The sequence below is a fragment of the Rhipicephalus sanguineus genome, chromosome 6 (genome assembly GCF_013339695.2).
Source record: "Rhipicephalus sanguineus isolate Rsan-2018 chromosome 6, BIME_Rsan_1.4, whole genome shotgun sequence".
Taxonomy (NCBI): domain Eukaryota; kingdom Metazoa; phylum Arthropoda; class Arachnida; order Ixodida; family Ixodidae; genus Rhipicephalus; species Rhipicephalus sanguineus.
Genome location: NC_051181.1, coordinates 13,352,353 through 13,377,266, shown reverse-complemented (window position 1 = coordinate 13,377,266; position 24,914 = coordinate 13,352,353). Strand labels below are relative to the sequence as shown.

The following is a 24,914-nucleotide window of genomic DNA, read 5'->3' as shown; positions in this document are numbered from 1 at the left end:
CGAGACCACACAAATGCTTCGAATTAAGCGCGATTTCAAAATAACCGAGTTCGAACTAATGAGGTTTCACTGTACGTATTTTGTCGTGGATAACCCGCCCCTGCATATAACCAGTACCCCCCAATACAAACCGCTGGAGAAAGAAAAGAAGGTAAGATTACTTTTAAGGGCTCGTTTTTCTTTGTTATACACAATATTAATGAGAACTAACAGACAGCAATGCCAAGGAAAGTATAGGGGGTGTTATTTTGTAGTAATTAGAATATAAATGTGAAGAAAGTAAAGTTGACGAGAAGATAACTTGCCGCCGGCAGGGACCGAACCTGCGACCTTCGAATAACGCATCCGATGTTCTACCACTGAGCTACGGCGGCGGTCATCTCCCCGTCCACTTTATAGGGTATATATGTGGATTTAAAGGGGCCCTGCAACACTTTTCGAGCATGCTCAAAAAGCGCTGCCGATCGGTAGTCGAGGCTCCCGAGAACACGCGAGCAAATATTATAGCGATGCGCACGGCCTGGAATTTACAATAAATTCTCAAAGTCAGCTGAAAATCGCTCCCTCTTCTCTCGACAAATGATGTATTAGTCCGCAAAATATGACGCGATTGTCGGCAGTTCCACCATTGGCTGATGTTATAATCACGATAACACCCTCATTATTACTTTCGTTGTTAATTTTGAGTTCAATAAGTAGATATGTATGTTTATATTCTGTTATCGCGTTAAAAACACCGAAGAAACATTAATATTATCACTTCCGGTCTCACCGACAGCTCGTCTGCTCGTAGTTGTGTGGTTCCGTTTTCTTCGCCATGCGCAGTGCCGAAAACGTGAATATTTCTGTGCTTTTGACCATCGCCGGTGGCCGCTGAGAGTGGCAGCCGTTCGAGTGTTGCCTCGCCATCTGGGAACTGCATCGTTGGCACGTTCTCACGACCGACCGAGGCAGGGGCGCAGCATGTCTCCGATAACAATCCTGGCGTTCGGTAATGGCGGCGCTTCGGGGTCGTCTGCCAGTGCCGTCTTACGAGGCGGTGTATCGGAGTATGGGCCGAAACCGATCTCAGCTGTCACTCGTTCCAAACGAGCGCGCAGATTTGCTTCCATGGTTGGCAGAGTGATGAAAACACTACGGCGTTGGAGGTGCACACCCAACATTACCAAACCGACGCGCAGTTTTCAAGCACGCGCGATACACAGTGCGATCGGCTCCGCTCGACGAGAACGACGCAAGCCGACCGGAAGTGGTGGCACAGACCACGTGGTTGCGCCCAGACGTCAGAGAAAAAAAATGAAAAAAAAAATTACAGCATATCCACGGAGTGAATGATGATGAGTGGGCGAAGCTGCGGAGGTTCATCGGTAAACCGTGAATCTTCCGTGAATTCTGCCCAGTACATCATCACCGACGTGAAATCGGGCGCGTTTATACTAAAGGTTCGATGAGAGTTATGACGACTTGCAGCTCACTTTAATTTTACATGTACGCTGTGAATTTTAATTGTTTAATCACGCACAGGGGAAATCGCACACACGCACTACCTTGGAGGTCAAAATCCAGTGCCTATATATACGGGGTGGTCAGTGAACGGTTGTGCAGCGCGAGCGGTCGGTTTTTTCAATCGAGACGCTGCCGCGACGCTGCCTGCGTCGGCGCCGCTGCGCCGCGAGGCAAGATAGGGGGGGGGGACCGTAGGAGAGGAGAAAGAGGGGGAAGCGTAGGAGAGGAGAGGGCGATACATATCACGTACTGTCGCAGCGCATTGTCCTAAGGGAGCGCCTTCATGTGTGCACGCCCCCTCCGTTTTTAAGAGTGGTTATGGGAGAGGGGAGGGGAAGGGGAGAGGGATATGGGAGAGGGGGAGGGGAGAGGGGTAGAGGACATGGGGAATGGTGAGGAGGTGTGTGGAGAGGGTATGCGCATGCGCAGTAAGGGTGGTCACGCCGCACACCACCACCACCACCACCGGACAGATACTGCCGTTTACTGCCGGCTGCCGGGAGGTACGCCGGACAACGGAGACGTGACAAGGTTAGAGTAAGAGGAGCTACGCCCCTAAAAATTCCGCCGGCGCTCTTGGGCGGAGCCTCGCTCCTCTGCGCTCCCTCCCTCGACTCGCTGCCTAGCTTTCCGCGCGCTCGCGGCGTAGAGTGGAGGGCTAAACCTGCGGAACGTGATTTCTCTAATTTGGTAACACCACTTAGACTTGACGGATTCGAAATATTTTTGCGGCATATGACTCGTGAAGAGTCATACGTCAATAATGAGACTATTCCAATATAACTCAGAAAGGTGTTGCAGGGCCCCTTTAAACGTAGAAGTGTTAGTCGGCGCCAGTCGCAGCCATGGCGGCGAGTGTGGAACACTCTCTTTTCTGCCTATTTTGGCGTCACGTAGCACGTGATCTATTTACGAGCAGGCAGCTGAAAGAAAAAACATACCTGAGGATTGACGCAAAGCCGCCTTCCTTGCATTACCGTGAAGCCAACTGGGGCACATGAAATTCGAGTATAACCCCGAGTCTAGCTCAAAATTTTCTGTATATTTTGTGCGTGTTATTCGCGAGAAAATACATAAACTCAGTGTACGGCCAAGCACATCCGAGTTAGTGAGAGTTCAAGTCAAAAGATAATGCACGCACTTTGAGATGTCCCCTTGTCATGGTCTCATAGGTGGAAAACACAACACAGGAACGTTGCGGACCACGAAAAACCTTTATAACTGAAAAGCGTAAAAATGAAGAACCCCAGTATATAACAAGCCATGCAAAACAACTATAAAATTCCCTTAAGCAACCATGTACAAAAAACTAATAGTCATATTTACAGTTTGTCACAATGCCTTGACGTGGCTGCTGCTTCGGGGTCACGTCGTACGGCTTGTCGTTTCAGCGATGTTCGCAGCGTCGCTGGTGTACGTCTGTCAGCTGTACCGCCGATGTAGCTCAGGAACGACGTCGAAGTCAGCTCTCCGCAGCGGCTGTACCGCTCGTCCACTGTGGTGCGAGGCCTACGGGGCGTAGCCGTAGGAAGCCTGGCGTGTCCTCACGGGGATGACGTCGTTGTGCCCGAGCTCTGCTCCTGGCCGTGCTCCCGCAGCTCACAGGACGCTGCTGCGAAGGCTGGGGTACGTCCTTGCCAGGTGCACTGCTAGCCGTCTCGGGTCGCACGTCATGCCGCCGCTGCCGCTCGCCCACGCCTCCTCTCGTTCCAAGCGCGCTCTGTCCTCTGCCGGCCACGTCGCCTCTCGTGCCCCTTGGTCGCTTCTTCCTCCTCAGGTTCTTTTCTTAATTCCACCTTCAATATGTATTCTTCTTTTTCTTTCTTTCTCCTATATTTCTTCAACTGGAACACGTTCTTTTATGTTACTTCTTCCTCTTCTCTTTGTTTTCTATCCATGCTAATATAGTCATGACACCCCTGCTGCCAACTGCCAAGGAGGGGAGGCCACTCAGTCCCTTTTCTCTTTCAACTTTTAAAGGACCTGTACTATTCAATTCCCAAGGATAGGCTACTTCAGTGCATCCAAGAATGCATAGACAGACATGGTGCCGTGTCATTTCAGAATGAGGTAGGACTACCGGCAGCCAGATTCATGGCACTCTTAGAACTGTACCTCAGGTCCACCTACGTGGAATGGGACAGCCGTCTGTATCTTCAGAAGAGCGGCGTCTGCATAGGGTCTTGTTTAGCTCCGATTTTAAGTGATTTATTTCTAGCTCACGCAGACAGATCTATCGCCAGTTTTACCGAGGGTAGTAGCGTTACCAAAGTTTTTAGGTTCGTCGGTGACTTTTCGAGTTTTTATTGACACGACCTCCAGTCGTTAACAAAACCTTGACAACTTTTAGGCACATTTTATCTCCAATTGAAGTGACTCACGAACTTTCGGTTGATTCATCCATAAGGTTTTTAGATATGCGATTATTTTTAGAGACTAACCATGTCTGCTGGCAGTACGAGCCACGGGCGAATAAACCGCTGCTACCGTTCAACTCCTGTCATTCTAAGCTTGTTAAACGTAGTATCACCAAACTTTGCTTGCTTAACGTTTACAAGAAAACCTGTCCCCATCGTGTTGCGGAGAGTTTCGGCAAGCAGGTAAACCGCCTGGAAGAGGCAGGCTTTCCGCAAGTTTTACTGGTTTCGGTAGCTGAAACAATCTTGAAAAAATCGCGAACCCGCCAAGTGGACCAAGAGCCATCTCGTGTAAAAGAAAAGGTGCCTGTGATACCGTATCTTCATCGCGTGTCGCACAACTTGAAGAAGATTGCTAAGCGAGCAGATGTAAAGATGATTTTCTCTGCACCTTTGAAGTTGTCAAAACTTTGCAGAATGACTAATCCTTGCCTCCGAAAAGCACCTGCCTGTACCGCAAATCACGAAAGCAAATATGTCGAATGCCACGTTGGCGTGGTCTTGTGGCAAGAAGTACGTAGGCCAAACAGAGCAGTGCTTAGACGACAGGCTCAGACAGCACTGCAACAATGTTAGGAATGGTAGAGAGGGTCACCTGGCGATACATTGCAGAGATTGCAAGTGTGTACCGGATTTTCGCGCATGCTACGTGATCGCCAAAAGTCGAGACAAGTGGAATAGGTTAATAATTGAGGCTAAGCATATTATTGAAGCCGGTGTTCGCTGCGTGAGTGTGGCCTCCGTATCTTTATCACAGAAAGAGTTTTGGTATCTGAATGCGACTGCGCAGCAAGGAAACGTGACAACACTGTCTGTATAAGTAGCACCTGGTTTTTTCTTAAAATAAACATTGTTGGCAGTGGCGCGCTGTGTGTGTGTCTCCCTTTCCGTCCGTGTCCACGTCGCGCCTAATATTTCGAATCACTGAAGGGCGTCCACGGCGTTTGGCCGCTGCAGTGACTGCAGACCAGAGACTCCGTCACCGGATCCTGGTGTCTGCGCGGGAGGCCCCGCGATGGCCGTCGACACAAGCTACCAAGCACCCCGCTGCGAAATGCAGTCTTCGTCGCCTCGGGGGGTCATCTTTTTACCACGCCAGGGGTCCAGTCAGCGTGTGCCGGGACGTCGCAGTTTACTGGGACCAAAGGACGAGTCATAATCATCAGAGCTTCCTAACTTTTGTGGTCTATACTGTGCGAGAGCACGGGCGCCCATTTTCTTCCCTGAACGGAGACGCGATCGCAGTCTGGCAATGGGGACAAACCAGTCACTTAGAAAGGGACACCGTAGCCCCTTTTTTGAGAACCCCTTCCACCCTGCAGCCAGCTCACCCTACTCCTGGGTTCCCCGCTCACGCAGAGGGTACCCTTCCCCCGCCAGTGAAACAGCCCTCGCGGGACGAGGGGGGGGGGGAAACGAGGGTGATTAAACAGCCGACCGGACAGGGAGACGGCCTCTCTCTTGTGCCAGCGACCACCTACCCCAGGACCCACGAGCCGACGATTGACCGAAGGAATAAGCCTTACCCTTTGTTTTCTACATAGAGCGGACTATCCCTCTACGTGAAGTTTACGAGTTATTGCTAGTGTAGAAATAAAGTGTTGTTTGTTGACCTAGCCTGTTGCCTTATTCGCCCGAACTCGTCGTAGCTGCGATGACTCGCGCTACGGAAGGGGACATTGACACATGCATGGTACGACTGTGTGCGGCTGGTACCGTAGCTAGGCTACTGCACCAGCCGTGCATAGAATGGACCCCTGCAATACATGACATTTTGCCGCAGCAAAATTCTGCGAGAACGAACTTTTTCGCACGTCCCGTCAATTTCGTTGTAGCGGGACTGGACTGTATGTGCCACTGGTTATTGAAACGACCCACAGAAACCAGCCATGTAGCGTACTATACCGTCTAGAATAGATCTGAGTGCAGACAGGACACAAGGACGACGAGACGACTGAACGAGTGCTCAGTACCAACTGGTTTTAATAGGATGAACAGTTGGTAGTAAGCACTCATTCAGTCGCCTTGTCTTCTTGTGTCCTGTCGTTTTGCGCTCATATCCATTTCAGACTATGAACCAACATGCCCAGCAAAGCATTTTATTGTGATAGCAATCATATGGACACTCTCGATGCGTTTTTGCAGTCACCGTCATGTTCCGTATAAGATCCACATTATTAACATCCCCCCCATTCATCGCATGTTCTACACGTGGGTAAAAAGCGCGCGAGCGGTGGGATGAACACGGCCGAAGCAGAGGTCAAACAAGCTGGCCCATCTCCGTCGCTCGAAGGGTGCATGCGATAACATAACCTCGCATGCAACACCTGCCGTTTCCTCTCTGCTCAAGCACAGAGGAAACACCCCGCCCATCTTGAAGGAGCATGAAACGACGCGGGTGTGTGGAGGAGGGATTTCGTTTGAGCAGCAACTGTTTGATTCTAAGGGCGCGGTTGCGATCACTGGCGCGCTTGCTATCTCGGCAGGCATCAGCAGACGGCTCGTATACCCTCCTACATGCTGCACTCTCAGCGTGAAGAGACTGCGAAATCCGCATCTCTCCCTGGATGGGCTGTATTCTCTTACACCAGCGTTTTGTAGAGTTACGCGAGACTGGATCCAGAAGAGTTAGCTGCCAGCCTTACTTCGTATAACATTACAATGTGTTGCTATTGCATTCAATGCATCGCCCTTGCGGTGAAAGTGATTTTTATTAAAGGGACCGACAACCACTTGTTATGGTACCTGCGTTCTATAGCGCAACAGAAAGCTTAGTGGTCAGAGCGTCTAATCACAGAATGGTAACGCGGAAAACGCTGTGAAGCATTTATAATCAAAGTTTTCAATCTGCGGCAATTATGAAGTCGCATGCACACAATAAATGCTGCAAACAGCGGGAGATGAGTCCAAGAGCTGTTCGTGTTTCTGCGCTGCAGTTCGCTGCCCATGCGTGCACACTGCGCGCATGCGCCATGGCTTGATATGTTCTACTATTGCCACGAAGACAGCACCACTTCTCAGCGTGCAGCATTTTTTTTTTTTTGCCTTGCAAGCAGCACAGAATAGAGCGGGGATAAATAATAATTGTCTGTGCCTGTTGTCGGTGCCGAGGTGAATGCGCCTCTCAGCTATTGTGAAGTTGCCGCACGGCCACCGCCTCAGACGTTTGCTTCATTACCATCAGCCGTGCCAGTGCGACCAACTCCCCGCTTCGATCAGGCAAGGTACCCACAGAGTAGTGGCCAATGGCGCACTCTCGACAACCGACCGATTTGTTTTGCGTGTGGCCTGCCTGGCCACGTCGCGCGATATTGCCGTCGGCGCGTACCTCCCTACCGCCAGAGCTTCGATTCTGACCCGTATGTGTCACCGCGCTCACCGTTCTCTGCATCTCAGAACCCCGGCCAGATGTCTTCTTACACCGACCACCGCCCTCCTGTTAACCGCCGCTCGCCATCGCCTCGACGCCGCTCGTTATCGCCGATGCGTCGTCGTTCATCCACGCCGGAGCAGGAAAACTAATTGCCGCAGTTCCAGAGGCAGGAACTGCGTCACCCGCGAAACGACCAAGACCTCTCCCTTCGCCGACGAATGTTATTGATGTATCTGTGGACGGCGTCGCTGCACTCGCCCTTGACACTGGTGCCGCAGTTTCAGTGATGAGTGCCAAACTCTGCCGCTTGCTAAAAAAAGTTACGACGCCGCTATCGAACATATCTCTTCGTACCGCCAGCGCAGATCGCATCACGCCGGCCGCTGCATGTACTGCTCGCGTTGTGATTAATGGCCTGCTCTATGTCGTCGAATTGTTAGTGCTGCATTCGTGCTCCCACGACCTCATTTTGGGCTGGGACTTTCTCTCCGCTAATAAGGCCGTCATCGACTGCTCTCGCGCTGAGGTGGCACTTGAAGTGCTTTGCGACGCCCCGTTATTTGACGCTCCTGAAACCGACGACAAACTATTTGTTGCGGAAGACGTTTCAATACCGCCGCACTCTTTTGCCCTTGCCACGGTGTCCTGCAACAGCATCGCCGAGTCGAGCGCCCTTTTTACGCCATCTGCCATTTTCGCCCGTCGCAAATGATCCCCGCTGCCTTTTGCCCTTTGGGGAATTCGTGACGGCGTCAGCAGACTGCTCGTCTCGAACCTGCTGTCATATCCTTTAACATTGCTTCGTGGCGAGTGCGTCGGGCGTGTCCACAGTGTCGACCCTTCTACCATCATTGACCTGCCAACTGGTTCTACCGCCGAACACGAAGTCGCCGGACTGTCCTGTGACTCCTCGCAGCAGCCTGCTACGCCTGACGTACTGAGCAGCTCCATCGCCGACACGCTAACCGTTTCTCAACGCGCCCAGCTTCTACGCCTCCTCGGCAAGTTCCGCTCTTCCTTCGACTGCCAGCATGCTTCCCTCGGCCGCACGTCCGCTGTGAGTCACCGCATCGACACGGGTACAAATGCGCCACTGCGACAAAGACCCTATCGTGTGTCCGCGACAGAGCGCCAGGTTATCGACGACCAAGTAGCTGACATGCTCAAGCGCGGCGTCATCCAGCCTTCGACTAGCCACTGGGCATCTCCAGTTGTTCTCGTTAAGAAGAAGGATGGGTTAATTCGCTTCTGTGTTGATTACCGTCGTCTTAACAAGATAACTCGAAAAGACGTTTACCCCTTACCGAGAATTGACGACGCCCTTGACTGCCTCCAAGGCGCGGAGTTCTTCTCTTCTATCGACTTACGGAGCGGCTATTGGCAAGTCCCCATGGGATCTGACGACCAACCTAAAACGGCTTTCGTCACACCTGGTGGCCTTTACGAATTCCGTGTCACGCCCTTTGGTCTTTGCAACGCGCCCGCAACATTCCAGCGGATGATGGACAATCTTTTGCGTGGTCTTAAGTGGAAAACGTGCCTGTGCTACTTAGATGACGTGGTTCTATTTTCACCACATTTTTCCACACATCTCTGCAGGCTAGAGGAAGTACTGCAGTGCCTAACTGACGCCGGCCTTCAGCTCAACCTGAACAAATGCCGCTTTGGCGCAAGTCAGCTCACCATCCTCGGCCATGTTGTGTCCAAAGACGGCATTCTTCCCGACACCGCCAAGCTTCGGGCAGTCGCTGACTTTCCTCGACCTGCGTCTTTAAAAGAACTTCGCCGCTTGATTCGTAATTTTGCGACCCGACGCCCTATCACGCTCGCCTTGAATCAACTCCTACGAAGCGACTCGAAAACTTACGTTTGGTCGCCCGCCTGTGACGATGCCTTCCAAGAGTTGCGCTGTCTGCTAATCTCACCGCCAATCCTGCGTCACTTCGACCCTTCCGCTCCGACTGAGGTACACACCGACGCCAGCGGTGTTGGACTCGGAGCCGTGCTCACGCAGCGCAAACCGGGGTTCCAAGAGTACGTCGTCGCATACGCAAGCCGTACCCTCACTAAAGCCGAGAAGAATTATTCTGTTACGGAGAAGGAATGTCTGGCCATAATTTGGGCTCTTGGCAAATTTAGACCCTATCTTTATGGCCGCCCCTTCGACGTAGTGACAGATCACCATGCCCTTTGCTGGCAATCTACGTTGAAGGACCCCTCCGGCCGTTTAGCTCGCTGGGCTTTGCGGTTGCAAGATTTCGACATGCGTGTCGTCTACAGGTCTGGCCGCCGCCACACCGATCCCGACGCCCTATCACGCTCGCCTGTGTCAACCGAAAGCGCTGCCTGGTCTATCTGCCGTGGACGAAACACTTCCGTTCCCAGCAGGCTGCGACATGGCGTCTGAGCAACGCAAGGATGCCTGGATCAGCGCCCTTCTGCGATTCCTTTCGGACCCGTCGACTTTTTCTTCAGCTTCTCGAGCATTGCGCCGTCAAGCTTCCCACTTTGAAATCCGCGATGGTCTCCTCTATCGCCGGAACTACACGTCTGACGGCCGCAAGTGGTTACTGGTCATACCTTGCCATCTTCGTGCAAAAATATGTTCAGCCTTCCACGCTGACCCACAGTGCGCACATGCGGGCGTCTTCAAAACATATGCCCGCCTTTCCTCCAGGTTTCATTGGCGAGGCATGTACACCTTTGTGCGCAAGTACACTCAGTCCTGCCCACAGTGCCAACTACGCAAAGCTGCTCATCAGCACGCCTCTTGTCCGCTCCAGCCAATCCCGTGCCCGGCCAGGCCCTTCGACCGCATTGGCGTGTATGGGCCCCTTCCGTGCACGACTCCTGGAAACCGCTGGGTAGTTGTCGCTGTTGACCACCTCACGCGATACGCAGAAAACAGCCGCTCTGCCTGCTGCCACGGACCGCGACATATCTTTCCTCCTGCGGAACTTCATTCTCCGTCACGGCGCACCGCGCGAACTTCTGAGCGACAGGGGACGTGTGTTCCTTTCCAAAGTCGTGAACGCACTCCTTGCCGAATGTCGTATCGTTCATCGTACTACTACCGCCTACCATCCTCAAACTAATGGCTTGACGGAAAGATTCAACCGCACCCTTGGCGACATGATCTCCAAGTATGTTGCCTCGGATCGCTCGGACTGGGACCCAATTTTGCCCTTTGTGACGTACGCCTACAACACTGCTCCACAGGCGACTACAGGCTTTTCGCCATTTTTCCTCGTATATGACCGAGAACCCTCGACCACACTCGATACCATTGTGCCGTACCGACCCGATGCCTCCGAATCTACACCCATCTCTGAAGTTGCCCGCCGCGCCGAGGAATGCCGTCAGCTCGCCCGGTCGTTCACAACCGTCGACCAATGGAGACAAAAATCTCGGCGCGACGATGACCACCCGTATCCTCACTTTCTTCCGGACTCCCTTGTGTGGCTTTGGGTTCCAGCTGTCCCTACTGGTCACTCCTCCAAGCTTATTTCCACGTATCAGGGACCCTACCGTGTTGTTGCGCAGACGTCACCTGTGAACTTTATCGTCGAACCAGTCACACCATCTACAGACCAACGCTTTCGGGGTCGTGAAACTGTTCACGTACAGAGTCTGAAGCCTTATTACGATCCGCTCGTAATAAGTTCACCGTGAGTCCCCAGGATGGCTCCTTTCCCACGGGGGACGAATTGTAGTGAAGAGGAATGTCCAGCGCTGCAGCCACATCGCCAGCCCTGCGCGAGGCACGAGCTGGAGCTGCCTAGCCCGTGTTTTTGCTGCAACGCTGCCCGCGCCCGTCGAGTTCCTGCTGCTACTATTACGACGACCACCGCTTGTAGCCCAGTGTTTTCATTATAATACATACAATAATGTTGAGCACCAACTGTGGTGCGCATTTATTTATTTATTTTATTTATTAGTAAAACCTACATCGCCCAAGTGGGCATTATTGTAGGGGGGTTAGAAAGGAAAAACACAGTTTTACAGTAAAAAATGGCACACATTTGCGCAGAAATGCCTGCGTATTCACGAAAAGCACACATCTTGCAGTGATGAACAAAAAGCATCGGCTGGAAGATCAACAACACACGCATCCAACTTATTCCATTCACGAGTAGTGAAAGGAAAAAAAGAGTTAGCGAAGACACCGGTACGACAGCTGATCTCGCGGATTTTTTTTTAATGATCATTTCTATGTGACACGTAGTATGGTCTCATCATGTATAAACTCTTGTTGATGCGAATTTCATTGAAATTCATGAAAGGATCAGACTACGTACAGCAAAGCTAGCAAAGTGAACAACTCCATAATCCAGCTTCAAGGCTCTTCCGCTAGGCTGCGCGACATACCGGTTTCTCGCGACTTTTAAACGCGACTTAAAAATATAAATCCTACTCGGTTCGCGAAGAGAATGCTTGAATCTGTCATTATAATTCACAGTCTTTTCATTTCCACCAGGATCTAATTACACGTTCTGGCCAGTTGTTGGCCCCTTTAAGTTATACTATACCATGCCTGCACCACAAGAGAACTATTATTTAAAAGCAATATCAGCAGTTGTGGTGGTGGTGCTTGTCTGCTGTGGATCCACTTTCACAGGGTGAAATAAATTCTTTTCTGACTCAACAAAAAAAAAATGATCCACACCAGTAGAATGATAATGCTAGTCTTAAGACATCCACATGACTTTTAATAAACAGGATTATATATATATATTCTTTATTCATGCCTGTTCCTGTTTATTCAATTAATAGTACTTTTACAACACTGCCATAACAATGGGACATGTTTTCTACTGTAGTAGCCGCCTTCTTCAACTGAACTACTCCCATCAGAGCTTCAACTGGGAGTGTTACCTCCGGAGCACCCATCCAAAAACAGTGGAATCAAGAAATGGTTTCGCTAGGTACTCAGTGAACAGATCATAATTGGCTTAATGCACTAAAAATTTAATTACAGTAAGGCTGAAGTCTGGTGGAGTTGGTACATAATGCTGAAAGAGGCTGAACCTTCTTAGGCAGCGACCGCCACACCTGCTGTCAGTGCGCCTCAGTAGCTTGGCTTGCCAAGCGACGATGTTCTTGTAGGGAATGAAAGACAGTGGATTCCCAGTCAGCGAAAAAATAAAGTTGTAACAGGCAATGGCGGGAAGCAAATTGTTGGTTTACACCACAAATGTTTTTACTGAATATACACAAGCCTGTAAACATATTACGAAAATTTAGCCATGAGCATTATTTTACCTACATGTGTCTCATTCATACATACATGCACACTAGTCAAGTAGATTTGAGTTACTGATCAGCCTGTGTTACACTGCACTTGAAAATTTTGGGCTGTGTGCTACTGCTGTATTAATCATGACGGGAGTTCACACCTTGGACTGTGGCGAGTTGCAGGTGTGGATGAGAAGACAAGAGGTGAGGCCCGGCTCTTCAGTCATCTGCTCGTAGAGGAACTGGCGGATGCGTGACCGGAGCTCCTCGTATGGCAGCCTCAGCTCAGGCCCCAGAAGCGGGTGGCCGAACACAACGGCATTGTCACCAGCCTGTGGTCCAGACTCGAGCACAGCCTGCGAGCAAGGGGCAGTCCTTCATTAAAGAACCAAACATCCAGACTGTTTTATCAACAGAGTCAAAAACAACTTATCGTATTGTTTAAAACCCCAGCCAATACTTAAAACGCGGGTTGTGAAACTCCTGAATTGAATTAAATGGCTAAACAAGCTCCAAAAATACAGAAAACCATTGCCTTGTTCTCTCCAAGGACAATTGGTCACACTTACCCCCGTATTCATATGGCGCCATCCATAACACATAAACTAATATGCATCATCCATCTGGTCACCTCACCAAGCCTATCTCAACGACTTACTAGAATCTGTGCAAAACCGCGCTGCACGTTTCATTGCGCGCGACTACAATCGCTATTCCAGTGTGACGAACATGAAGGCTTTGTTATCACTACCATCCCTGGAATTGCGCAGGAAGATAGCCACTCCATGTTTATTCCATAAAGTCATCTACAGCATGCACGTAAATACATTGCCACTATCAAAGCCCCATCGTACATCTCGCAGGCTTCAAAATCAACATAAATTTGCACGTCATTTCGGCCGAACCCAAGCATCTAACGCATCCGCACTCATACTTCAATGGAATAACCTCCCTGATGATGCAGTATGCATTCGCGATCGCGTGGCCTTTAGGAATAAAATAGGGTAATTCCACGCCAAACGTCCCAAACATAGCGCTCGACTCTCTCCAATTGTATTCTAAAAATTTTGGACGTTCATATCAGTGCACTATTTGCCCTCGGAAAGTATTTTCTGGAAAAAAAATTTTCTTGCCTGTTGCAGTGATTTGAATTTTGCCGTAGTGGGTGAAACATAGGTTGCGATAAAATACTCTAAAAAATAAAATACTTTACGGGACGGCTTACATATCTGCTGTTTACTTGAAAAGGAATGGCACTATCTTATTATCGCCCATTGACGACCACTACTTTGTCTCACGATGTGCTTTATGGTGAAACAATGCTGCAATTCTGCACCCATTTTGATTATTTTTTAAAAATTCTACGAATACTACAGACAAAATAGGACTATATGACATGGCTGGATAGTTGGCAGTAAGCGTATCAAAAATGTATTGTGGTCGATGACCGACTAGTTTCGAAGTGGATGGAGCTAAAACATTGAAAAATGTGTGAAATGCTCCAAGTTCAGGCACATGTAGAGTGGTGATGCAGTCCAAGTAAAAATGCACGCTTGGTCTCGTTGAGAAGAGTAAACAAAGAAGATTTATTTGTGAAAGTTTAATCGGAGTGTTTTTTGTTTTAGGCGAGAAACAAAAATTTATGTTGAGCGTTCGCGGCGTGCCTGGGCGAGGGGCCGTAAGTCAGCTTCACTGCTCCGCCACTGTTCCTTGGGGCAACGGAAGTATGCAGCGCCCACGCGGGTGACACGATCGTGTGCTGCTGTGAGTTTTCACGTTGCTGAAAACTTGCAAACAGTGTGTATGGCTGGCAGAATGTTTCGGAAGGGCACTAAAGGCTGCCGGTTAGTAGTCGGAGCAGAGCACGATTTCATTGCCATGTCACTGCATGCTCACGTACGACAGGCGTGGAGCTTGGGTTGTGTTTTCGATCTCTGCGGAGGTTGCAGTTTTAAAGACGATAGTCTTTCTTGGGGAACTTAAACGCAGAAATTTTGGTCTGTCTTTCTGTCTGTCTTTCTGTTTGTCGGCACGTCCCTCGATTCAGCCACTCGGCCAAAGTTGAACCACTTGCACAAGGGCCAGCCATCGTGAACGGCTGACTAGGTTCATACTTGTGTACATGGTTGATCAAAAAGCAAACATTACGCATATCTGAGGCGCAACATCACTAGGTAAGTATTAGGTGGTGTGTTCCTTTAATAGAAAATACATAGATACGTAATTCTAGAGACCATAGTTTCTTAAGCTGCGCTGAAAATGCGACTGCGCCGAAACTTGGCTTCCTCTGTGCCCTCTGCGCGAGCTCATTGTTGTGTTTCGGTTTCAGTTCAGTATTGCACTGTACGAGTGCCATGGGGCGCCGCTAGGCGACGTGAATATAAAAGAGTGTGTGGAGAGTACTCGTTGAGTGCGGACGTTTCTTCTGCTTCGGCGCTTCGCGCCAAACCGCGTGTTCGGGCTGGCTGGCGTCCCCGCCGGTCGCGTTGGTCACCGCCGGTCTTGCCTCAGGGGCGTAGCCAGAAATTTTTTCCGGGGGGGGGGGGGGGGGGGGTTCAACCATACTTTATGTATGTTCGTGCGTGCGTTTGTATGTGTGCGTGTATATATACGCAAGCAAAACTGAAAAATTTCGGGGGGGGGGTTTGAACCCCCCCCCCCCTTGGCTACGCCCCTGTCTTGCCTGCTGCTGCGCCGGGACTAGCAGCCCGCAACACAGCATTCACGTTTCCCGACGTATTGCCAGATGGCGTTCATATCTCACGCAGCGCCTATTCTATCGTCTTTAGACGACATTTGCAGCGAAGCACGCAGATACGCGGCCAAATTTTTTACTTCCGTTGCCGACGTATGGTCTTCGCCACTTGAAATGCCTGTGTTGCTGAGTAGGTGGTGAGCCCGGCATTAAGAGTGGTCAGTGATGATGGCACGAAATGGTGAAACGTGCGCGTACCTTTGAGGGAGATTGTAGACTCAAACCTTGCTGAGAGCTCAACTTTCTGCCACGCTGCATGCGATGCCTTCATCTTAGTAATCGCCTTGCGATTACTAAGCGAATGCGATAGACATTTAAAAGAACGAAGCCGCCTTAAAGGCGGCTTCGTCCTTTTGTATATTCATCGCTTTCGGTTTCCGTTGTACAGGCTCCCCATCTAAAATATGACACGATAGCAGTATTCACCATTCGCAAGGTTTATCTTACGCGCTGCAAAGGGATGCGGCCGAAAGACGAACCTTCGAGTGCTGCCTGCTCGCTCGGCGACGCGATGACCGGAGCAAAGTTCACCTCTGCCGAAGATTCGAGCGTAAGAATACGTAGCACCATTCGGCTCCGAGGCAAGAATGGCGCGAGTCACGTTCATGCGAGCTGCCCATAAAAAAGAATTATAAGTGTATTTCGGGTGCCTGTTAGCCACTTTTATTATATAATAATATATTTTAAACGAACCATCACTCGTTTTCTCTGACACTTCATCGGCGGCACTCCAGAAAGCCGAAGAATGCGTGTCGAAACGTGAAAACTCACAGCAGCACACGATCGTGCCACCCGCGTGGGCGCTGCATACTTCAGTTGCCCCAAGAAACAGTGGCGGCGCAGTGAAGCGGACTTACGGGCCCGCGCCCACGCACGCATCGATCGCTCAACATAATTTTTTGTTTCTCGCCAAAAACAAAAAAACACTCCGATTAAACTTTCACAAATAAATCTCCTTTGTTTACTCTTCCCAACGAGACCAAGCGTGTATTTTTACTTGGACTGCATCACCACTCTACATGCGTCTAAACGTGGAGCATTTCACACATTTTTCAGTGTTAGCGCCCCTTCCACTTCGAAACTACTCGGTCATCGACTTCAATACTTTTTTGACACGCTTACTGCCAACTATCCAGCCATGTGATAGAGTCTTATTTTGTCTGTAATATTCGTAGAATTTTTTTAAAATAATCAAAATGGGCGCAGAATTGCAGCATTGCTTCACCACAAAGCACATCGTGAGACAAAGTAGTGGTCGTCAATGGGCGATAATAAGATAGTGCCATTCCTTCTCAAGTAAACAGCAGGTGTTCCATAAAGTATTGTATTTTTAGAGTATTTTTTCGCACCCTATGTTTCACCCACTACGGCAAAATTCAAATCACTGTAACAGACAAGAAAATTTTTTTTTTCCAAAAAATACTTTCCGAGGGCAAATAGTGCACTGGTATGAACGTCCACAATTTTTTACAATACAATTGGAGAGGGTCGAGCGCAATGTCTGGGACGTTTGGCGTGGAATGACCCAATACTAACTAGTTATGAATGTGTTTCCTAAGCATATCTTTTATATTCGTGTTTGTTTATTGTACAGTGACATCTCGACCTGTTCAAATATGTATAACACATATTAGTGTCATATTATTGCAGTGTATGTTATCTCACATTTTAGCAATTGTATAATACCTGGCTTTTGAATTCTTGTCGTTTGTTTTGTGTTCTTGATAAATAAGTATTGTATAGTCCCCTTCACATAATGCTCCTACTTGGAGCCTGTGAGGTATTTGTAAATAAATAAAATAAGAACAAATAAATTCTTAAACAAGCCTCGACTCGAATTTCGTCCTTCACTTGACCGAGTTGAGCACAGCGCCGCTGGTCGACCGAAAATGACGCCGCACTTCTCAAGAATCGCTGATAAGCAGTGACTTCTGCCTAGAGACGGTGATCCCATCAACTTTTTCAAGTCATGGTGGAGTGTTGAGTGAAGGGACGTTCTAGAATTCCAGGGTTAGAAAGGCCAACAGGGTGACTCACATGGCCCTTGACTGGTCCATGTACGAGGAACATCATCAAATGCCGTTTGTCAGCCACCATACTTTGGCATACACACCCGTTCTCACTTGGCTGTTGCGTGCACAATAGCCAAGTGGTTTTGTTCTGCATTTGTGGTGACGATAATAGCTTCTAGGGGGGGGGGGGGGGGGGCAAACAAACCTTTGAAACAAGTCTGAAATTTGAGCATTTTGCTGCTCTCCATAGCCAGACCATATCATAGTATCAAACCCAGCATTCAATGTCTACTGTTTGGACACAATTTTTGCTTTCAGCGAGGCCATATGCCGAATCGGTGTAGTGCCTAGGGCAGGCGCAGCTTAGAATGAAAGGGCTAGTTGGTACGGATTCATGATAAAAAAATGTAGGCGTGCAAATACGAACAATACAAATGTCATTTGTGTTGTCTCGATCTCTTGTGGCACGTGTGTGCACGCCTGCCTTCTTTTATCATGAGCTGCAGCTTTCTGCAGCTTTGTCATTTACAGACACTCGCTAATGCATTTACTCTGGCTAGTTGGTACTGATTGAATGCTTACGAGAACAAAAATCTGGGCGAGTTTGTAAGAATGAATCATAAAGCAGGTAGCGCAAAAAAATACGTAGACACAAGCCGCTTCTACGTAGGACAGACGGGCCGATGCATCAACCAGAGACTGTTGGAACATAAGAGATCGCTTACAGGAGGCTCACCTTCTAATCTGTCTTTACATTGTCGAGATTGTAAGTGCACGCCAAAATTTGATGAATGCGCAGTGTTGTACCGGCATAGAAATGAAGAAACGCGCCTGATGATTGAAGCATGGCATATCGAGAATAGTGGTAGTGCATGCGTGAGCCAACCGTCGATTAACTTGCATAAAGATGAAATCAAATGCCTTAACAGTTATCTTCCACGTAGACCACCACGCGTGCCGGATTGATAGGTTCGCCTGTTGCATGGGCATGCGCAGATAAGTTTTCGTGCCTTCTTTCTTTTCAGCCGTTGTGCGTCTCTTCAGTTGTTAGTCGGCGTTTGTGGTGTCCTGACTTCTTTCTTGTGTCCGTGTTTGCACGCCCTGTCTTTTTAGAATGAATACTTTCATTGCCTTGTTGTTTTTTTCGGGCAGCTACAGACAAGAATGGCTTGCCCCGAGACATCGTCACCATCACATCATCACCCGCTTTTCAAGACAGTGTAGTCGATCATCTACCATACTAAAACAACCTTCACTGCTTATTGTTAATGACAAATAAAACCCCACTCCTTATGTAATGCCCCCTCAAAAAAGGGGGCTCTTTCAGGTAATAAAATGAAGTGAACCACACAAACGGCGTTTGGAATAAGGCGTGTCATGATTAAAACCTCTGCTTTAAGATTGTAGCATGCATTTCACCTCTTCATTTCAGTTGGAAGCTACCAATGCTTCTGTGTCGCATGTATTAAACACTTTCCTATTTCAAGGCCACTGAGTAAAGGAAAGAAGGTGACTTTTTTAAGGGCTCGTTTTTCTTTGTTAAACACAGTATTAATGAGAACTAACAGACAATAATGCCAAGGAAAGTATAGGGTGTCTTATTTGTAGTAATTAGGACATAAATGCGAAGAAAGTAAAGTGGACGAAAAAATAACTTGCCGCCGGCAGGGACCGAGTAGGGACTCAAGGCAACTATGTAATGCAGACGTCCGTTTGGAAAATAAGGCAAATCTAAACGATCCCTTTTTCTAATTAACTATTGGCCGTCGTCCTGTCCTTTGGACAATTTACACTCTCAAACAGAATAATACTTACTGAGGTAGGCTTTCGCATGCTTGTCGCCTCTTCTGAAGCCAGCTGCTGTTCAAGCTCCTTCTTGGCCTGTGATTTGATGGCGGCTACAGACCTAGAGCAGAGGACACCAGCTAGTGAGCCGCCTACGATTACTTACTCTGCAGTCGCATGATAGTGCTTAACGATTTGCTCACTGAACACACACTCGTGTTGTAGTTAAGATGCAAACACACTAGAGGGAAAACGTGCGCCGTGCTACCAGAGAAACGCTGCAGCAACAGTGCATGCACTCCAACTGGCAGCAGGCCACTGTGGCCCAAGTCATGTAACAGCATGGAAATCCAGGCTCCTTTCGAGCCATATGGGTGGCATTCTTTTAGTTGTCTTCTCACAAATGGATACTGTGTAGCTGCGTTTGAAATTTTGTGTGTTTTTGACGAGAGTCATGTGAGGTGGTGATGATGACTTCGTTACTAATGCAGCCAAAATTATGCTCGTGTGCTCGCTTCTGTTGAGGCGCAGCCGCATTCAGATGAGAAGGCGGCACCAGGTGAAACCACGCTCCTCCTTTTACAGCAGACCTATTATACTCGGGATTTGCTGTGTGTCGTAGATAAATACGATCACAATCATGAACCCGGCATGCGCTCTCTTTTTCTTCTGCTTCGCTACCAGAACACATGCACCGATTTCTCCCTGTGGGTGCAATAACTCCGATTGACGAGAGAATGAGTACAGAGAGAAAGAAAGAGAAAGACAGAAAGTTTTGGCAAAGAAGATTCCTTGGCAAGGTGAGATTTGAACACGCGTACCCACGATTCGAAGGTGAGCAACGTAACCACTCTGCTATCCAGGCACGCTAACGTAGCCTTGTATAGCCTACTATAGCAAGAAAACTGAGGGTAAGGAGGAGGGAAACAATCAGCGGAGAGAGTAAAACATAGCATAGAAAGAAAGAGAAAGAAAAAAGAAGCGAGAAATTGAGAGAGACAGAAAGAAATAGACAGAGACAAAAAAGGAAAAGAGAGCAGGCACAGCCATGTACAGTATCGTACTATAGCAAGGGATGGGAAAGAGAGGTGAGAGATTAAAAGCCTAGCCAAGCCAGGACCAGCTGGGTGCCCGCCATCCCTGCTGTCACCCAGCCTTGACAACATAGTGCAAGCTGCGCAAATTTTTACACCCCCTTTTTGGAGGGAAGTACAAAGCTTGACAATGAATTTTTGAGGGGTCACGCATATTTAAACACTCTGGAGCGGATTGTGTCAGTCGCCAGAAGGCTTGTTGAAAAGGTTCATACCTGGCTTCTGCTGCCTCAGTCGCTCAGCAGAAACAACACTTTCAAGTCGTAAAGAAACTGATAATCTCACAGGAGTTCTAAAAACCTTTCCATGGCGACACAGTTCCAAGCCATGCCTGAAAGACAGAATATGTGTAGACCAACCTGAATGGCTGGGCAGGTCCGCATGATACCGTTATACCGAGTGCGTGCATAATGGAAGGAGCGAATGATTGGCCTCTGAAAGCAGCAAGCAGTACACTGCGAGAAATCGTGCATAAACCTTCCCTCTCGCGGCACAAGAATGCTGTGGTGGCAGCGCCTCTGGTTCTGCCACTATCGGTGTGTCGCGTGCGTTTTTCCGCTAGTGTGTTTGGGCCTTGACAGTGAAGAATGAAACTCTACTGCAACTATGAGTTATGAATCTAAGCCTTCGTTTGGTGAACTTGAGCACAGAAAGACAAGAAACTATGGAATCAAAACATCAGCCACATGCACGGTGTTCAAATGCAGTCCCACAGGTGAAATACGCTATTAATGCTCGTATGTAATTAAGAATGTATAGCAGTATTCGTGTCATGCTCAAAATACCACATCATGACTTTTTCTACAGAAGTGATGACATTTAAAGAAAACTCAGAGACATTAGGTGGGTCTTGCATCGACTAATAACTTAGCAAGTGTAACAAGGTAAACAACAGTCCCCGAGAAAAAGAAGTAAAACAATGTATGTCAGAGCAACACTGATTTTAGCACCACCAAACAAGACAAGAACTTCCTGTGTGTGTGCTGTTCTTGAAATAAAAATGTGCTGCATTGATATAGGGCACATATAACAACCAACGTTTGCCATGGTTTTGCCATGCACTACATTATAACAGATCTGAGAAACTTTAAAACATCATAAATGCACCCTCTTTAAAGGGACACTAAAGAGAAACAATGAATCGGTTTAGATCGATAAAGTGTGATCTGAGAACTGTAATGTCCTTAATTTCGCCATCATAGGTTTATTATTAGAGGAGAAAATCAAGTTTAAAGTTTCATTTTTAAATGTCGCGCCGAAATCTCCACACGTGACTTCACGGATTTCAAAGTCTATCGAATTTCGGCGCCATTGGCTCAACAAAATTACCCCAAACTTGGTATGTTAAGTCTATGGCCCTCTCAGGGGACAATGTACTTCATTTTTACCGATTGCAAACTACATAGTCACTAGTAGGCGCCATCAAAACGTGACGTCACGGCAAATGGTGCGGAAACTTCAAGGCGGCGTCGCCACCCACATTTAACACGAGTGTTTTATGCTGGGGTTCACCAAGACTTCCGTGACGTATTTCCGTCACGGAAATGACGTCGAAAAAATATACACGATCAGATCACAACGAAAAAAAGTTCCGTCAACAGGCATCGAACCCACGACCGCTCGGTCCGCAACAACAGATGCCGGGCACGCTATCCACTGCGCCACGGTCAGAGACTCTAGAGGCTTTACAAACGCGCCATTTATATCTACCACTCTCCCGGACGGTGGGGTGGTGTTGCCCTCTGGGAGGGGTAAAGTAATTCGTCATTACTGTGGCCTCCGTGAATAGCACCTGCAACGCGTTACACGTCCCTCCCATTCCGCGCGTTTTCAATAGAAGTTCAATTTTGTGAATGCCTTAACACACCGCGAGGTGGCGACCTTAGCCAAGCGTCGTAAAAGCGTCGGCCTCGCTCATAGCTCTGCGACGCGCGCCTGCCTCACCTGGCTGTAACACCGCGTTCCCTGCTCACGCGCTCGCCCCTAGAAAAATCGCGGCCGGGCTACCGGGGCGGCACGACGCGCTTTGCGTTTCCCTCTAGTCCGGCCGCGGTGTTCAGTCACATTTTAACATTACGCGGGATGGCGACCAAGTTCTGCGTCTAATATACGACGCTCTTCTGGCTATCACACCTAGCTCTCTCATTACGCTTTCACCGTTAATTAATACAGCTACCATAAGGGTTTGTTTAATCATTTAGATGTACCACCAATCATTAAAGTGCATGGGCACATCCCCGTTAAACGGTGCTAGAGCTGCCAGACATCAATATACATTGTGCAAACTTTCTCATATCACTGTACAGTAAACATTCAACTACTTTTGTAAGGGCACGCTTTACTTTCGTGTTATTCCGATTCCTATGACGGAGGGATCTACCATGTTTTTTGCGTCTTTTCTCGCTTACTAAGCGTCTTCTCGCAGCAAGCGTGATGTTTTTGGGATTGTGAAAGAGTACTTTACTAACATCATAAAAATCGTTTTGCTCTTTAGTGTCCCTATAAAGGGGCCTTCCAACACTATTCAAGCCCCCATTTTTCACTTTTGGGTTCTGTAGACTGAAGGATGGAAAGATTAATGCAGCAAGAACGGCAGCGATACGGGCACGCAGTCCGAAGTTATTCAGCCTAGAAAATTCAAAACACAAGAAAAAAATGCCTACCCTGCACTCAATGTTTGCTGAATCACCTGACCACATTTCACTCGCGACTGGCGTTGCAAGGTGCTGCCAATGAAATGAACAGAGAGGAACTACATTGGGAAAGTGTGCACATTATTGTTGCCTGTTCCACACAGCCCAGCGATCACGCTGTTACCACGGTAACAACGTGGCGCCACAGCCCCGCACTTGGGGGAAAAAGGTGAGACCAATAGGAATGCACCGAGGTGAAAGACTTTAACCCTTTGGATGATTTAACATCATGAGTTCACAAAAGAGGCTGCTCAGGAGGGTACGCAGGCAAGAATAAACTTTCACGTAACAACAGGCCTCTTGTGCACAGTTTTCTATGCTTGAAGGCCACAGGCTGTAAAGCAGGCAGCGCCCCTGCCGTGTTTTTTTACGACAATGTATGTTTGTGCCAGTATAAAAAGTACGGGAAACAAAGATTTCTCGAACTTGCATGTGCGAAATGAGGCAGCTGGCGAACATGCACCCAAAATAAAGAAGCGAGCGAAGCCTTTCATAAGAACATCCAACCTGTGCAAGCAAAACCCAGAGGCAAGCTAACAGCCAGTGCCTCTATGGTGTTTTGCAGTAGTCTTCTTTTTGTTGTTGCTGTTGTTGCAACAGTGTCTATTTAGCGTTCAATGGAAAACCTGATAGTAGCCTTTTTTTATGCACTGTCTCAACCACTTCTAACGTTACATTTATCCGATCAAAGGCCTGTGCTCTTCCCTGTCATTGCTGCCCGCAGTAGTTATGGCGAGCACTACTACACATTGATGTGTTCTTGTTATAATAGAAGCGCAAAAAGGACAAGGACAAGAAAGTACACAACACGAGCGCTTACTCACAACTGGAAGCTTTACTGCTTGATAAGTAAATATATACCTAAACTTGGCCTAACACCCGCGCATGCCCACCGTGGACAAAGAAAAACCAAAAGAACACAGAAGCTCCCCCCTCCTCGAGCAGTTTTACTTTTTTGGCTGATATGGCCAAAGAAGTAGAACTACTCGAGGAGGGGAGGCTTCTGTTATATACAATAATGAATCAGTAGCAACTAGCTCGCCTTTCTGTTTTGCTACATTGATGTGGTTGGGAGCCATGTAGTGATTTCATTGCAAGATTAAAATAAGAAGTCTATTGGCATTGATGCTTTGATCTATGCTACAATTATCCCCAGCTATCCATCTACAAATTTGGACCATCTCCCCAAAGGGAACCCTGATGGGATGCGAAGCAGCAGCGTTGCGCACGGGTGGCGTCACCGGTTGAACGGCGCTAACGCGGGTGCTGCGGTGAGCGCTTGAAGAGACTTTGTCTGGGCAAGTTGGTGCCACATTGCAAAAATATAACAGCACGAGGGACGGGACTGAAGACACAAAAACCACAGGACGAGTGCTGACTACCAACTGAGATTTATTTGATGAAAGTGCTTCCTTTATAGCATCACATGTCACCACCAACAACACGCCCCCGCTCACCAAACCAGTAATAGCACTATCATGAACGCTATATCATACAAAACCTGAACCAACTCACAGTTAACCACCGAAACAGCACCCACAGATTATACAGACGCGCATGGCATTTGTCAAACACGCTTTAAGACACTATCACAGTTTAACATGTAAGTGCACACATCTCGTTAGAACACTGTATTGCGCATGCTCCTCCCAATCAGCACAGCTTGAAAGCAAGATGATCCAACAACTAAAAGAAACAAACAAAAAAACACAAAAAATAACCAAAAACACGACTAAAAACGTGGCAGCTGGAAAAGACGATGACCCCCCCCCCCCCCAACCGCAAAACAAGAGTGCTCTGTCATACAGAAGATGTTCAACAGATGAAACCCAGCCCTGTCTAATTAAAACTTAAAACTTAAAAGGTTGTTCATACATGGCCTTCCAAAAAGGCCATCTCGTCTTTGGAGAGAAATAAGAAAGGTTCGCTAACACATTGATCACCAGCTTTGTTGATAAGAAACGCCTGCATTATTTCTCTCTCCAATTTGTTGCTCGCTCTTTTTAAAAAAAAATCACAGCATATCCACGGGGTGAATGATGAT

The 24,914-nt window shown here is 48.3% G+C and overlaps 1 protein-coding gene across 4 annotated transcripts in view; it reads right to left on the bottom strand.

Moving 5' to 3' along the window:
* Window positions 1-24,914, bottom strand: part of LOC119395605 (UBX domain-containing protein 6) — a 407,364-nt gene that overhangs the window by 292,863 nt on the left and 89,587 nt on the right. For all 4 annotated transcript variants that reach the window (XM_037662583.2, XM_049416694.1, XM_037662581.2 and 1 more), the window contains 2 exons: window positions 19,114-19,204; window positions 12,693-12,887 (listed from right to left, as the gene is read on the bottom strand). In XM_037662583.2, coding sequence (XP_037518511.1) covers window positions 12,693-12,887; window positions 19,114-19,204 — 286 coding nt within the window. The remainder of the gene's footprint in view (window positions 1-12,692; window positions 12,888-19,113; window positions 19,205-24,914) is intronic.